Source organism: Mustela lutreola, chromosome 3 (genome assembly GCF_030435805.1).
Source record: "Mustela lutreola isolate mMusLut2 chromosome 3, mMusLut2.pri, whole genome shotgun sequence".
In the NCBI taxonomy this organism is placed as follows: domain Eukaryota; kingdom Metazoa; phylum Chordata; class Mammalia; order Carnivora; family Mustelidae; genus Mustela; species Mustela lutreola.
In genome coordinates this window covers 120,910,139-120,928,092 of record NC_081292.1, presented here as the reverse complement: position 1 = coordinate 120,928,092, position 17,954 = coordinate 120,910,139, and the positions used below count along the sequence as shown (strand labels likewise).

Below are 17,954 nucleotides of genomic sequence, written 5' to 3'. Positions count from 1 at the left end.
TTTATATATATAGAGAGAGAGAGACTTAGGCAGAGAACTGCAATTAGGAGTTATATAACCTTTCAATCTGAAAATCTTAACAAAAGTTATTGCTTCTTCAAATTCAAGCTACTCTTGACTCTTGATAATTGTCAGGAGTGTACTTACGCAACCAGCAACTGCGAATGTCTGTTTATATCACCAAGTAAAGGATTTCTTCTAGGTAACAAACATTTTCAGTTCCTTCTTCTCATTCTTTGTATCTAATCTCAGTAAAAGTGTATTTTACCTCTAATTTAAGGAAAAATACTACTGCTTTGGATATAATTAAGTAGCACTTCAGGTGACTTAAAGAAGACATAGCATGAGTGTATATATACTTAATTCTTTGTCCTATTTGGTACACCAAGTTAAAACAATATTTTTTGATAGACGATGACATTGACTATTTACATTACAATTTTGTAGCAACATGGATGGGACTGGAAGAGATTATGCTGAGTGAAGTAAGTCAAGCAGAGAGAGTCAATTATCATATGGTTTCACTTATTTGTGGAGCATAACAAATAGCATAGAGGACAAGGGGTGTTAGAGAGAAGAAGGGAGTTGAGGGAAATTGGAAGGGGAGGTGAACCATGAGAGAATATGGACTCTGAAAAACAATCTGAGAGGTTTGAAGTGGCGGGGGGTGGGAGGTTGGGGGAACCAGGTGGTGGGTATTAGAGAGGGCACGGATTGCATGGAGCACTGGGTGTGGTGCAAAAATAATGAATACTGTTATGTTGAAAATAAATAAAAAATAAATTAAAAAAAAAACAATTGAATAAAATATCCAAAGCATGGAGGAAGCTTTATTTTTAAAGGGATTTAAAACTTAAAAATGACAGTCTTTGGAGAGTGTTCTCTGTAGACAAAACTAATGAGAAATATAACTAAGTTTCAGTTTTAGTTCAACATCATCTTACACAATGGACTCTAGAAAATCACCAGAGATTATATTGTTTCTGAATTATAATCCATGGAAAAATATAAATTCACCTGCCAATATTAAGCCAGAATCAATTGTTTTTATAAAGTATGTATATGTATACATATATGTGCATATATATATATATAGAATATATATATATATATTTTCCTATTCTCTATTCCACTTCAACACACAGCTAGTGAGTGGAATAGGAAATGGTTGCTAATTAACCATGTGAGGCTCCAGTGTCATACTCCCAGGACCACTTCTAGGACCAGGAAATTATTCTCAGTGACATGCCACACAGCTGCTGGAAAACCTAAAATACAAACAGCTTGATGCTGTGCATGTTTTTACATTCCCCTAGGTCATCAGTATAAACATTGAGTCAAGCTGTTATGTACCAGGGACTGTGCTAAGTAATTGGAATGAGAAAGAAAAAAAAAAAAAAAAGAAGAAGAAAGAAAGAAAAAGAAAAAAGAACAGCACATGGTTCTCATTGACAAGATCTTACTCTGATTGTACAAATCAGATTTTCATACATTATATTTTAAGCAATGGTGGAATTAAGTAGATGTACAGATAAGGAGGAGAGGAATAAGATGAACTCTACTTAAGGAGGAATTCAGAAAGCTACAGTTTGAACAATCCAAATTAAAAGATACTGTTATTATTTTGGGGATAGGATAGAATACTGAGTGCCACCAAACTTCTAAATAAATATAAGCAGCTGGAAGAGACAGGTGAGTTACCACAAAAGAATTTGGGGAAAAAAAAAAAGGTATGGCAAAAGAAATATCAAGGTAATGAAATGTATCAAGAGAGATGGAATGGTTCCTGAAAAGGCAGAAAAAAATGGGCTTCAGAGCAGATGAAAACTTAGTTTTAGATAAGAGTAGTCACCCCTTCTCTGTTATTAAAAATATTGACATGAATTGATAGATTGTCTATAGATGCGGGCAGATGTCCAATGATATAATGAGGTGATAACAAATTCACCATTTTATTTCATTTTTATATATGCAGTAGAAAGTATATTCATATATAGAATATGGAAGGTGGTTATTTTAGAAAATTTGAAAGGAATACAGATCTAAATTGTTATTGCAAAGGGTAAGAGACTAATATGCTATCTCTCTGTATTTATATCTATATCTATCTATCTATATATATACATGTATATCTGTATTTATATCTATGTAAATATAGATATATATGATTTCCAAGTAATATTTAGGGCCCATCTATATTCATATTTGTGGTATCAGTTGGTCTTGTGGCATGATCATCTGCAATGTTGCTGGTCTTCTCAGAATGCAGACATTGGAGTAGCAGATGGTTTTATTCCTCTAAGCTTAGGTTTTGTTAGATAACTAAATGAAAAAGAGAGAAGGTCCAGATAATCCAGATTATTTGTACTAAAGTGAGTTTCTAAATGAATTCTTAGAACATATAATAAGTTACCAATAAATATTTGTCAACTGAGTAAACTGAAAGATGGAGCATGGGATCTTATGTCAATGCAGAGGTAACTAAAGACAAAAACACTGGAGAATAGGAAAAGGTAGATCTATCAATGGACTAAAGTTTCACCTAAGACAGAAAAAAGATTTAATGAGACTGGCTGAATTAAAAATTTGGGAAAGTAAGAAATGCTGGACAGAATTTGTAGCATTCAGATTAGTGACTTTGTAAATGAAGCCGTTGGAGGAAATAGTATATCCAGCAGCACTCATGTAGATCAATTAATATTCTTACCTGCAAGCAACTCGAAATGTCATTGGCTAAATTAAGAAGAGAAATATATTAGAATCTACCAATCTTCACAACCTTCTAGGATACTTGCTGGCTTAGGTGAATTAGAGTAAAACGTTACTGGGTATGAAAAACTCAAGGAGCTAAGAGGCACAGCTATTGGTTGGTTTGTTCATGTAGATGTTAAAGTCATCTAGAATGTTGAAATGAGTTTGGACAGAGAGCAATAATGATGAAGGAAGGTGCTACATTAGTAAACTGGGGAGGGGATGATGTTTATAAGGCCAATAAGAAAATAGCAATAAGGAAGATATTTAATCAAATGACTGGCTATCAAAATAATAGGGTTTTTTTTCAGTTTATTTTTAAAAATTGAATGTAAGGTATAGTAACAAAGTTCTGAAAACTAAAGTAGGAAATTAAGGGGTATTTAAATATAAGATAACATGAGGCTTGAGAAATTTAAGAGATATTCCTAAAAGATCTGAAGAGGAGGACCTATGCTTGGAGTGGGAACCAGATTTCAATTAAACCATGGAGGTCAGGCAAGAAGGAGTATGGCATATTTAAGAAGCTGATAAAGTAGTATTGCTAGAATATTAAGAGTGACAAGGGATTTGTCTGTAAGAGCAGCATGGACAGAGTAGTGATCAGTCCATTATGGCAGGTGAAGTGTCTTAAATTTTATTCAGAAAATGCTGGATAACTATGGAAGAGATGATCAGATTAATGTCCAAGGTGCGTTGCTCTGGTGCCTTTTGGAAGATTTTAGGTTGGGCAATGAAATAGAGATATTTGGGATTGTACTGCAGTTTTCTCTGTAAAAGATAGTGCAGAACTGAAATGTTATAACTGATATGTATGGAGAGAAGAAGGCAAATTTGGGGATAGAATCAACCAGATTTGTTGACTAGTAAGAGCTGAAGGTCAATAAGAGAAAGGCATGTAGAATAACCCCAGACTTGCAGCTATGGTGCTACTAACTGAACCATGGAAATAACACAAAGCTTATGTTTGGGGAGAAGGCTGATAAAGCATGGAGTTCTGAATTTACTGAATTTGAAATTCCTGAGAGAATTCTATAATCAATTGTGAGATGCTAGAATTAGATAGTGAATTGAAAGTTTTAAGGGTATAGTATCAAGTAAATCTATGAGAATATCAGCAAAGAATTCAAGAATGAAAAGATTAAGAAACCAATGAAAACACCTGGAGTATTCCACATGTAAAGATAAAGTGTCATGAGAGGTTTCCTCCTCTAGGGGTAGAAGTCTTCAAATTAGATAATGATAGAAGTGACAAGGATAAAATTCTCTGGCTTTCACTGCTGTCATTATAAGTCACACACACTGCCCCCCCCAAGGCTACATATACCCACAAAAATTAAACATAAATAACAAAGATCACCTATGTGACTCAAATACATATTTATGCATTTGTTTACAGAGATACAGAGTAAGAAAAACAGTCATAGTATCCTCCCCCCCCCACTGGAAGACCTATTTTCAAATTTGGACCTGTAACGTATGCTTGCTCAAGATCTGCTCTATGTGAAATTGCTCTTTCAAATAGCTAATTGTCCTGCCATGTTGTTATAAACTGCAGGCATAAATTAATTTGGTGTACCAAGTGAAGTCAGCTAAGATAAGGCAACTGGAAATGAGACCATGAAGTCTGGCTCTTTTTCTTACTTCATTTCATTTCAGCTGTGTACTCTTTTCTGTAGTTAATATAAATAACTAAGATCATAGCTTCTATTCTCACACAGTTTCTAGTACCTACATGAAGGCAATTTCCACAAAAAAAAGATATTCAGAAAAGCCAGATTATGGATTTGCAAAGAAGGAAACAAAATAAAATAAACAAAATGAATAAATAAATAAATAAATAAAACGAAACAAAACAAAGAAAGGAAGACCCCCCCCCCCAAAAAAAGGAAGGGGATCATTCCTCATAAGTCAGTGTACTCAAAGGAGCAGCTTTGATTTTTTTCTTTCCTTTTTTTTTTTTCAGCCAAATTTCTTTGTCCCCCAACAAGACCTTACAGATGCAGAAATAACAGAATCTGCCTGCAGTCTGAGCAAACGTGCAATGGGATTGATGACTGTGGGGACAACTCCGATGAAGATCACTGTGGTGGTAAATCCGTTTAATGTGAAATAATTGATTTAGTGACAGCTACAAGATAATACCATGGTTTGGGGGCTCAAAAAATGACAAAGAAGTATTTTCCATGTAGCATGTCTGAGAGTGTTTTTTTCAGACACTTGATCTTCTGACGAAGTATGAAAAATAATCTGCTGACATTCACTTGAATAGTAGAGCTGTGCAGCTTTATCCAAACTCTCTACTAGTCTGTAAATCTCCATTGATGATGCACAGTTTATTTCTGAAAATACTGCATGAGAGAAAAAACAGTGGTTTAAAAATGTTCTCTGTTAAACAGCTCCTTGAGGGGAGAGTGTTAGTAAGGAGTTTATGTCTGTATACACAATTCCTTCTTCACAATTCGGAAATTAACAAAACTTTTAAAACCAAGGCTTTACTAATGTGTGTGGCAAAATCATTTGATGAAAAACCCTGACCTGAACTGGTCTGAAGCAGTTTTTATTACTTTAAGAACAAGGTCTCACTTAGGATGAATATTCAGACATTTTCCGGTGGAAATGTAGTATTACTTATTATAGGGTAAATACACTGCTATTCCTCTAAAAGTCCAGAATTTCCAAACATTTTTCGTTTGGCCCAAGACCTTCAAATAAAGGACTGTGGAGCCATGTTTTTCATACTGTTCAAATAAAATCTTGAATGTGTTAATGAACTCAATAAATTTGTTTTGATTCTGTGAAGTACTGATCATTTTTTAATGACTCTATAGGTAAGCTTACATATAAAGCAAGACCGTGTAAAAAAGATGAGTTTACTTGCAGCAATAAAAAATGTATCCCCATGGACTTCCAGTGTGATCAACTTGATGACTGTGGAGATGGTTCAGATGAGCAAGGCTGCAGAATAAGTAAGTTTAGTTTCTGTTAAAGTATAGCAACATGCAAGTTCAATTCTCCTTCAACATGACTAAAATTTTCTCTACTGGTGTGAGAAAATATCATTCTTCACAAATGTACTTAAGTGTACGTTCTTTTTGGTAAGCCCTTACCAATGCAACCTTAGAATGCCACTTAAATTAATATCAGAAAGTATGAAGTGGGAAAGGTCATTTTCACAGTGAGTACCCTTGTTAGACCTGAATCTGAGATCTCAATATCCAATTGCAGACTTTGTTATCAGCAAAGATATCTATATTCCTTAATTTTATTTCATAAAATATAAATTTACTATTTTTTCTTACAATGTTATTTAGTTGAAATATAATAAAGGTCTTAGTAAGTTATTCAGTGTTTTAAGATTTTAATCCATTGCTGAGTTATTCTTAAAGAAGACATCATTGTTTAATTTAGTTGGAGTTTGATGCTATTTGAGTTATTAGAGCTTGGTTATTTTCATGTTTAATGTTTGATATCTCATTTTTCATATTAAGAGAAATAACCAAACTTATGACTCTAATTCAGATTGCTTATAAAAGTCATAAAATCCTTCCTATTATGGGGTCTTTCAGTTTTTCTCATTTATGCATCTAAGTTGTTCCTCTGGGTTGATGAAGCATTACCTCCCACAATATGGCCACATATACCTCAAGGCTGAGGTGAAATTCCAGTGGTGTACTTTAATTAATTATAAAATATTCAAGAGTCGGTGGGGACCAATAACCATTATAATTCTGATAAAGTTTTCATATTTCAAAATAATTTGATATATGTAAGTAAAAAACAGATAATTCAACATCTATTTTACAATAATGTCCCTCTCATTTATTTGCATTCTAAAATGTTTTCTGGAATGAGAGATAAAGCTATGAAATTGTAATTACTATGCTGGGAATGGCAAATAACACATAGTCTGTCGTAAGTTGTTTAACAGCCCTTGACCACTGGCGCATACTGCTCTTCCTATATATTTTTGGGCTAAAAAACTTTAAGAACTGATGATTTAGCCTACTTGTTTGAGTAACATGGTAGTACCCTTGATTGAATTCCTGAATACTAAATTTAGGTTAGCAATTAATGCCCACATCTCTGGGAGCTTCTAGGAAACCTTTTGTTTCCTAGAGAAGGATATAGTACTCATACATCGTAACATTTGTAATGATAACCTGTTATTAGAAACATTGGCTCTCGACTTCCTTCCACAAGTAGTGTACGTCAACAGCTGTAAATATCAGCTATTGGCAGTTTGGTCTGAAACTATATTCAGTGGAAATGGGCTCAGCTTTTTATCTGCTTCTATACTTTTATAAGAAATCATGACTTAGAAAGAAGGTCGTAATCTTATAAATTCAAAAAATACTTATCTGTAGAATAATAAATATAATTTCAAGTTAAGAAAAAAATGTAAACTCCCACTTCAGGAATTAGAATCATATTAGTTTTGATGGTATTTTTAAATCCTAGCTCCCGCTGAATATACCTGTGAAGATAATATGAATCCATGTGGAGATGATGCATATTGTAATCAAATAAAAACATCTGTTTTTTGTCGCTGTAAGCCTGGATTTCAGAGAAACATGAAAAACAGACAGTGTGAAGGTATAGTACATTTCCTCAACAGCTTGCTCTTAAATCTTTAGGTTATAAAAGACTCACAGGCTGTTAAATTGTGAGATGACATGGGATTGATTTTCATCAGATTGGTGTGTATCTACGGGATACCGTTTTACCTACAAGAGTGAAAGTCCCTGGGGTCAAAAGCCTGTTTGTATGGCTAAGCTAACCATCTCTGAGACAACAAAGCCTTTTCTATAGCAGATTCAGACCTGCAGGAATTTCAATTGTACTGTTACAACTCTGTTTTGAAATGCAAATAAAAAAATTACTGGTTCAGGAACTATTGGAGAATTAGAGACATTTCGTGAAAGAACATGTTTATGATGACCCATCTCTCCCGAGTTGTGGCATTTGCCGTACTGCAGTAGGCAATTCACTTTGAGAGAACTGTGGGCTTTTGTCCTAATACCATGTCTCAAACAGTGCTTTATATTATTAGGAATGCCTTCTAAAATTCAAAGACAGGATCTAAAGAAATCTCTATCAACTTACTTGAGATCATTTAAAATTTGAGCATGATAGGATAGCCAGGATCTCATAGTAAATTATAGGTAAATATAATATACATTGAAGCTTTAGTGAGAGAGCCATGAAATACAGACTTATATGTACTTACTGCCAGTTTCTCCATTAAAATTCATGTTATTGTGATTAGAGCCAAGCCTAAATTGTTTAAGGCTGGCTTATCTACTGTAAATTCAAGTTGTAAAATGCTTTCACCCACCATCTGCCTTCTCTACTGTCCATGTTATTCTTGGATAAAGAAAAGTGATTTTTGCTTTGTGTCAATCAAAATGAGATTATTGAAGTGAATTAATTATATCCACCCAAAAGGGAAAGAATTATGGCCATGTCATATTTACGTACATCTTGGATTATATACTTGTTTGAATTGCCTATGGCATTTTATTTCTCCATTAATATGGAGCGAGCACTGAAAACTAACAGCCTTCTCTATTTTTTTAATATATTTTTTAAAGATTAATTTATTTGTTTTAGAGAGAGTGAGCAGGGGGAGGGGCACAGGGAGAAGGATAGAGAGAATCTTAAGCCGACTCCCTGCTGAGCATGGAGCCCAACCTCAGGACCCTGAGATCACAACCTGAGCCAAAATCAAGAATCAGACGCTCAACCTACTGAGCCACCCAAGCACCCATAAGTTTTCTCTATTTTAATTTAAGAAGTAAATTATTTCTCAAGGCTATATTATTTCTTTCTTCCCCAGAAACTTTCTATCAATTATATATAAACACACACATATACACACAACCTCTTCAAAATTTTAATTTCAATATCATTAATTGTCTAAAATCTATTCATGAATAATGGGCTGAATTTCCTTATAAACTTAATATTTAAAGCTCATAATTCTCAAAATTTTCTGTATTTTTAATTGTTCTATGTCAAATAAAAGCTGCAACTTCTCTCTTCATTTTAAGTTGCTACAAATCCAGTATTCTTTTTGTGCAAATTAGTAACTTCTGCACTCCAATAAAAATTGTATCCTTATTAAAGGAAGCTTTGATAGCAAGGAAAAGCAATTTGATTTGGTATGGAGGAAGGGAAAGACATGACTTTGGTTCATAATTCAAAAAATTCAAATGTGTTTGTGCTTTCCCTATATATAACTCAAAAAGAGACTAAGAAATCATTATGTGATGTTAAAGCCAATATGCTTTAATTAGAATATGTAAAGGGAAGACAAATTATAGAAAACAGCAGAGAAGTGCAATGGATTAACAGTTGCTCTGTGTCAGGCACTGTTCTATGTATTGGACATGTGTGAGATTCTTCCACCCCTTATGAAAGCCCACAGTATCAACATTAGTGTGTGTGTGTCTGTGTGTGTGTGTGTGTGTGTACTTTTAAGTAATCTCTCTTCCCAACATGGGACTTAAATACCCGACCCTGAGATCAAGACTCACATACTCTACAAACTGAACGAGCTGGACCCCCTGGCATTAGTATAGAGATGAAGAGAAAATGGTGATTCTGGACAATATAGGGCCATGTGAGGGGCCCGAAATTTTTATGAAATCATGTAGATTTTTGCTTATTTTGACTCCATATCAAAGGGAAATGAAAGATCAAATAACATGCTGTTCAAAGCTACAGATGTCAAACAATCAAATGTATTTATTGTAATACTTTTTTGATGGCCAGGTGCCAACAAAATGCATTTTGCTTTGTCCCTGGTATGGTATTCACTAACAATACAGCTTTCTTTACCTCTTTGTCCTATATTTCAATGGAACACAGAAATGAATTGTCATTGAGTGCCTAAGTTCACCTTGGGCAAAGTATCATAGTAGACACAAAGGAATCAGAAAGCCTGTGTTTGAGCCTCGCCCTTGTCCTTGCAAGTGTCCCTGGCAAAGTCCTGATCTCTACCACTAAGGCTTCAGAACACAGTTGAGAGCTAAATGAAAGAGTATTATTGCTGTGCTTATTCTTAAATTTTCTAATTCAAAAGAAGGATTTATTTCACAGATTTATTACATAATTAGGGTGACATGAAAAAAAAAGCAGAAGAATTAAGCTGACTGAAAATAGAGAGAGTGTAGTAATTCACTAGAGTCACCTGACATTATTGCTGGCTCTGCATAAGCCATTAAAATTAGAGGCATGTGCTAAACAACAGAATATTGCCTGTGATTTGTTTATTTATTACTTATAATGCACATGTATCCATTTATTTGTAGACATTCAGGGTTTTGTTTTATTTCACATAGCCCTTCTTGTAACACTGTTTCTTTGTATATAGGAAGCCAGAAGTGTGTTACAGTTGTATCTGTATCTTCATTTGTTGGCCAGGAATTATGTAACACACAGACAAAAAAATTAATAATAATTAATGCCCTCCAGGGGCTGACAGTCAAGTAGGGGGTATGTATATATGACTACATATATAATATATAGTACATATAGTGCTGTAAGAGAGAAACACCCAGATAGTAAACAGCAGAGAAACTGTGGGATGGATGTACGTTGGTAGAGAACAAGAAAGGTTTTATGCATATGGATCTTAAGAAATGAATAAAAAGTCTTTAGGTCAAGGTGGGCAAGGGGCTTATAGGACAGTATATGATATGTACAAATGTATGGAGGTAGGTAATCAGAAACAGTCTCAAAAGGAAACCTCAAGAAGTGTTTGAATGAATGAAAATACTAGGGAAGTTTGAAAGGGCTCTTTCAATGTGTTAAGTGGATTAAAAAGCAGTGTACAAACAACTGATGAATTATTACAGTGAAACTATTGTAAAAATTGTTACTGTCAGAAAATATGACATAGCAAATCATATACTTGAGAGTTTTAAAAGGACAGTGAAAGAAATAGAAATAAGTTGAAGGAAGAAAAGTAAATTTGTCTTTTTTTAAATGTGGAAAGAACAGAAACGGAAATTGGAGGTATGATGATGCTATTTGGAGCTCTTCTCTTCTAGATCTTAATGAATGTTTGGTGTTTGGCACATGTTCCCACCAATGTATCAATATGGAAGGGTCATATAAATGTGTGTGTGACCAGAATTTTCAGGAAAAGAATAACACCTGCATAGCAAAAGGTAAGATTATAACAGTTATTTCAAATTCTATTATAACTGCTATAAATATCTTATGGGGAAAACAATGCTTCATATTATATTTTAGCAATAGCTCCATGCCTGAAAATATAACAAAATCTCTTTTTAATATTGGCTAATTGACGAAATTGGTTTGTTGTCATTCTTAATCTAATCTGGAATGATTTATAGACATGATTATCAAATATGTGGTTATTGTTAAAACCACATTCATGTTTAAAAAATCTGTCAGAAGAAGGGAAAAGTTTACAAGCCAACGTGATAGAATATGAAGCATCTCTCTTTATGTTCTGCTCTCAGTGTATATGAAAAATATTATTATATAATGGATAAAAATAACAGTTTAAAGGGTTAAAGGTTAGCACTATAAGGAGAATGGAATTTTGAGTAAGAATTTAAAAGGTTTTGAAATAAAATCATGCTTTAATTCAGACCTCCTTTACTTAGAAATATCATTTTTAAAACTTAAACAGGTATTTGGAACTTTTTTGTTTATGAATTTTCATGCTCTGGTTTTTACTAAATAATATTATAACAAATATTGTTAAGTTACAGGACATGATTGGACAATGTTAATAAAACAGTTATTACAGGTGGAAAACAACATGATATAGTGGATTAAGGATGGGCTAGAGAGGTAAATGTACTTGAATTTGAATGCTAGCATTATGCCTTTATGATCTGTGGCCTTGGGGAAGCTAAGAAACTCTTTGAGCCTCAGTTCCTCATCTGTAAAATGGAAAAATGAATCTCTACTTCCTATAAGAAGAGGAGATAAATTATGAAAGTTGTAGAATAGTGCCTGCCATAGAGGAGACAAACATAACCAAGTAAGAACCATTAAACCCATAGGGCTGAACTAGAATTCATAGTCTATTTTTTCTAATTTGAAGATAGTGTATATATAATTCAATCTTCATGGTCTCATTAATAATTTATTTAATATATTCCTAAAAATTTAGGGTTTTACTTGTCTCAATATACAAATGACATTAGTATTTTATTGTAGGTGTCAAAACTTCAGATTATAGGGATCCACTAGCAAGATGCTAAATAATACTGACATGATACTTAAATGTAGTAAATCCTGATAAATTTTTATAATAAAATTAGAAGAATATTTGAGATATATGAATATTAGAAGAAGACTCTCCCCCTCTTAATTTTCATTTCTTAACCTAAGAAAATGATGAATTGGATGCATAAACTAAATGCTCAGGAATGTTTGAGGCTTAATGAGTACACAACATAACATCTGAATATTGAGGATCAAAGCATTAGAACATAATGTATTGCAATTTATCAAATAGAAATCCCTCTTTATGAAAAGAATATCTACCACAAATACCTAATTCCTAGCCATAAGGTAAGCTGTGTCTTGGGAAAACCTACATCAATAACTCTCATTAAATTTAGGTAAGTGTGTTTTAGAAATAAGTCACAGAGACTATAGTATGGTACAAAGCTGGTTGATTTTTACTGAACAAGAAACTGTTAAGAATAATAATTAAAGATAATTTAAAAGTATAATTATTGCTTTTACATTAGTTGAAATTTACTTTATTTTTGTATTTTATTATAATAATCTCCAGGCTCTGAAGATCAAGTTCTCTACATTGCTAATGACACTGATATCCTGGGTTTTATATATCCATTCAACTACAGTGGCGATCATCAACAAATTTCTCATATTGAACATAATTCAAGGATAACAGGGATGGATGTATATTATCAAAGAGATATGATTATTTGGAGTACTCAGTTTAATCCAGGCGGAATTTTCTACAAAAGGATCCATGGCAGAGAAAAAAGGCAAGCAAACAGTGGCTTGATTGTAAGTAAATAACATTGACTATTTGAAGGCTCATACTTTTCCACCTCCTTATTTTTTTAATCTATCAATCACAATATCTGATTATAGGATGTAATTAATATGTACAGTTATTTCTCCCAATATTCTCCCTATACAGAAATCAAGAATTTCCCTACTTTATTCTCACAGCTGCATATAATTTAATTGCATGATATTATGTTTTTCTTTAAGTGCCTTTGCTTTAGCTATGTAAGAATGGTAATGAACAATACCTAATATTTCTAGTACATTTTATATTTTATATTCTATAACATTATATAATGTGAGGTTTTTTTTCATTATGAGATGAGGTTGGGAATCATTACTTTGTTTTCATGTTAGAAAATAAACTTAAAACATGCAGGGAATATTATTTCATTTTGAGCAATATCAGAAATACACCACTCTTCTAGGGCAAGAGATCAACTCAGTTGTGTAACCATTTCTTCTGACTCCTGATAACTATATTTCAGGGAACATCCAAAACAGAGTGATATTATTTGCTGGTGTATGATGGACATGTTGATTACCATGGTTATTCCTTTTGAGAAAAATAAACTAGAGCATTTGTTTAGATTTGTGGTTGTAGACTACCTTTTTTTTTTTTTTTTTTTTGGCTTTAGGGCATGTCAATTATTGTGTATTTTGTATTTTGAGGTAACCAGGGAGAAAAATGACAGATAAATACTTATTTTTGTGAGGCCTGGCCCATTCACATACAACCAAAAAGTCAAGTGCTGTCACAGTAGGATATAATTGAATCTTTGTATTTGAATAGAATCAGAGGAACCTATCTGGAAGTCCTTACTATCCTTTGTAGTAGTATCACCCATAAAGATTTGAACTGCATGAATACCATTTAATAGAAATCTGGAACACATTTTTATCAGGTAGATCGCTGTAATCTGGTTTTAATGAAGTTATATTACCTTTCTAATTCAGGTTAGATTAATTTCACTGAGAGCAAAATATATACATGTATTTTAAATATGATAATATATATGATATAATATGATATATCATATATATGTCATATATCATATGATATATATATATATATATATATATATATATGTCAGACTATTCAACTCATCCTCTGCCAAACACAGTGAGCGTTACACAATACCTTTAAGTTGCAGTTCTAGGAGAGAGCCATAAAATTTAGTAGATCCCTCTGCCTTCCTTCACTTACTCACTTGCTATCAGACTAAAAAGCTGGTTCAGTCTTGCCTAGCTTTAGCTTTCATTATCTGTGGAACACAAGACTGCTTTGCAAAAACTTTGTTCCCAAGGTAACTGTTATTAATGAAGTTATAAAGAGTATGTACTATGGAGTTACATTGCCTGGGTTTTTAATCTTGTGTATATGTATACAGGAACTGTTAACTATGTGTACAGTTCCTGGCACATGATAAGTACCCTCTAGATGCTTGCTATTAATGGGGTGATGACCACAATGATGCTTCTGATGATGACAATGATAGTGTTGATGATTGACAAGATGTTCTTCTCTAAGATGCATATAATTACATGAAAATTATTTACAACCTAATTTTCTCTGAATTTTATTTTCTAAAAATACATCTTTCATTTGGTAGATTTTTTTCAGTAAAAATTACTGGGTAATTATTTTAGTTTTATCTGGGGAGATTAATAATTAATATATAACCAGTATCTTCTAGTGAAAAAAAGTTATTTTAAACCCAAAGCCAAATTTGCCTACAGTTAGATAACTAAGTTTTTATTCTTATACATAGAAATATATAAATGTGTATGTTTTATTTGTATTATATATATTTACCTATATATATCCCTTTATTTTTAAGATTTATTTTTGTTTGTTTTTTGAAAGAGAATGAGCATGAGAGGGGGAAAGGGTAGAGAGAGACAGAGAAGGAGAAGGAGACTTCCCACTGAGCAGGGAGCCAGGACTCTGTGATCGTGACTTGAGACCCCAAGGCAGAAGCTTAACTGACTGAGTCACCCAGGCTTCCCCTTATATATTTTAATTTTTAATTTTATAACTATGGTATAGAATCTTTTGTAAATGATGGCAAAGCTACTAGATTAGTCTTTTGCTAATAGGATATGGAACTTCATTTTGTCTTTTTTTTTTTAATTTAAATTCAATTAGCCAAGGTAAGGGTAATGATTACATATGTTATATCTTCTAGACTTTATTTTTCTCTTTTCAGACTTAGTCATGAATGACAGGATTCACTAGGAAGAAAGTGGGTAACACTAGGGTACAGTTTCTAAGATTCCATCATAGCTAGTCAAATGTCAAGATTATAAGATTGGAACCTCTGAGCCATGAGTTTTAGGACCATGTTCTTAGCCACTCAGCATTCCATAAAAGTTCCAATCAAGGCATTGCAAACAAAATAAAACAAAACTTAAGACTATACAGATGAGGGCAGTTATTTGCTTCCTAAATCTTTTTGTAATTCTGATTCCTCAATATTATAAATATTGGAATAAGTCCATTCTTACATTCTTAATAATTAATATGCATTCTTAGATGAGTAAATGACTCATTTATGGCCATGCAGCTAGAATGTAACCAAATTTAGACTTTAACTTGAAAGAACAGTTACATCTCTGTGTCTCAACTTACTTATCTAAAAAACAGCTATCATATTGTAGTAGAAAATTTCTAAAGCCCCTTCCAGAGAGTAAATATATATGATTTCCAAATGATGCGTGACGTAGTTTATGTCTATCTAGTTGTTTACCTGGAAAATTTGTTTTCTGAAATACAGCCTATGGATAAAGATTTGATGATTTCTTTACCCTGCTGAATTACTCTGCAATGTATGGTATCTGTTTTTTTTTTTGTTTTTTTTTTTAATCAGTCATCAGCTAGTCATCCAGTAGTTTAATGAGCATACAATCTATTGCATCTTCTCAGTTTTGACACAATGCCAGGAATGGCCAGCAATGCCTTTACCAACAGATGAAATTACTCCAAACTTTGCTGTGAAAGGAGAGAAGAAAGCAAGGAGGTCTTCACTCAGAAACGAAGACACTTTGCTCTTCACTCTTTTTTATTGGCCCTTCAGGATAATCACAAATCCTTATCATTGTTTCTCAAGCAGGGGATGTTGACCTGGGGTTTTACTGAAACTGAGAGGATCTATTTACAGGGAAGATACAATGCCTGGGGGAACTGGGTGGCTTAGTCCTTAAGCATCTGTCTTCAGCTCAGGTCATGATCCCAGGGTTCTGGGATTGAGCCCCGCATCAGGCTCCCTATTGTGTGAGAAGCCTACTTCTCCTTCTCACACTCCCTCTGCTGGGTTCCCTCTCTAGCTGTGTTTCTGTCAAATAAATAAATAAAATCTTAAAAAAAAAAAAAAAAGATACGGTATGCTAATTACACGTTCTACTAAACAGAGTCTAAGGGACAATACATACATTTCTTAGATCACAGGGCAGCCAGCAGTCTAAGCTAAGAAAGGTTAGGGGAAGGTAACTCCCCGTGATATTCCAATTACCGAGTGATCATGCAAGGCTTGGTGTTCCAAAGGCTTACACCCTTCTCCTAAACCCTCAGTCACCCCCAGGAGCCTCTGTGTTAACATTTTAGCAAGCCAGATATTATGGCTGATTTCATGCTCTACATTAACCCCAACAACACAAATAGTAAATGATACTGACTTGTGAATTCCCCACCCGGGGGAAAATGAAACTCAAAGATTTTTCCCTGAGCTGAATATGGAACATCAGTTTCCATTTCTGAACCAAGAGGTGAAAGAAAGAAAAATACAAAAATCAAACTATGGGCACTTTAGTTAAATCCCCATTATCAGTAAACCAAATGGAAGAAGTTAGCCATGGGATAATAGGATGTCTTGAAAGCATGTTCGGAGAAACTGAAAATATTGGCATATTTTCATCTCAGTAAAGTGTAGAAAATATGTTGTATCAGAAATCAGAAGAATATTACTCAGACAACTAAATGTTAACTGAAGTCCATTCCAAAGGAAGATAATTTTCAATATGATGTTTTTTGGAAGTCGTGAAGGGAATACTCTTCTGTAATCTGTGAAAATGGCTTGAATACTAATTATGATTATAAATTTAAATTTCAAATACAGTCTAAGTTATTTATAGATAGAAATGCTTATAATTTTCTAGTCCCCTGGGCTATACAAAATGGATAATTTTTTTTTCCTTTAAGAAAATTAAATAATTTAAAACTTAAAAGGCTGACATGATTCAATCTATATGTAAAGCATAATGAGATTTCTGAATTTGAATTTTAGTAGTCAGAACAGAATATGATAGCATTATATAACAATTGTACATACTTTCTGGCAATTTATCATTTCTAGTATGAAATGCTGTACAGCAAAGTACATGATGACAAGCACCATAAAATAGGTCAACGCTTGGAGAAATGCAAATGATTTTAAAAATACAGATTAGATTTTTACCATTAAAGAGCTAAATATTCCAGAGCAAAACAAATGGTTTATCTGATCTATCTAATTTTGAGAAGTGAAAATGAGATACCATTTTTGGCATATTCTCTATTATGCAAAAGAGTGTTTCAGAACGAACATGCTTATAGTTTTATTCATTAATAATCATATCTTTTCTTCAGTAAGTTGATTAGGCAATTATTTTTTCCCTGAAAGCTTTTAAGAAATATCCAGCGAAGTTTTATTTAATAGGTTTCCATCTTTAATTGGGGTCCTAGCTATAAACCACAAACCCCTATATATGGGTTTGTGTGTACATCACACACACACACACACACACACACACACATACATGCACACACACTCAAGTGCAGAGGTATGCAGGTGTGCTCACAAATAAGTTTATGTCTGTATATGTGTGTCACAAGTTTTGTCAAAAACAAAGTCTAGTTTTAGGATTTTGGAAACTAGTAGAAATTGATAGTTTCTTTTTCCATTTTTTAATTTATTTTTATAAATTTATGGTAATCTTTATAACTTTACCTTGAAATTATCTACACTTACTTGTCAAGAATACTTTTCAAACCATCTGAGTTTATTCAAACCATTTAACAACAAAAATCATTTATTTTGATTTCTTTGGAAAAAAAATTAAACTATCAAATCATGAAGTTATTGCTATTTTGTGACTTGATCATTGCTGATTGCATAAGACAGGCATTCAACAAT

The 17,954-nt window shown here is 33.1% G+C and overlaps 1 protein-coding gene across 1 annotated transcript in view; it reads left to right on the top strand.

Moving 5' to 3' along the window:
- LRP1B (LDL receptor related protein 1B) overlaps window positions 1-17,954 on the top strand; it is a 2,000,743-nt gene that overhangs the window by 1,863,829 nt on the left and 118,960 nt on the right. The window contains exons 73-77 of the mRNA XM_059166755.1: window positions 4,718-4,843; window positions 5,583-5,720; window positions 7,213-7,347; window positions 10,809-10,928; window positions 12,539-12,780. Of these exons, the coding sequence (XP_059022738.1) occupies window positions 4,718-4,843; window positions 5,583-5,720; window positions 7,213-7,347; window positions 10,809-10,928; window positions 12,539-12,780 (761 nt within the window). The remainder of the gene's footprint in view (window positions 1-4,717; window positions 4,844-5,582; window positions 5,721-7,212; window positions 7,348-10,808; window positions 10,929-12,538; window positions 12,781-17,954) is intronic.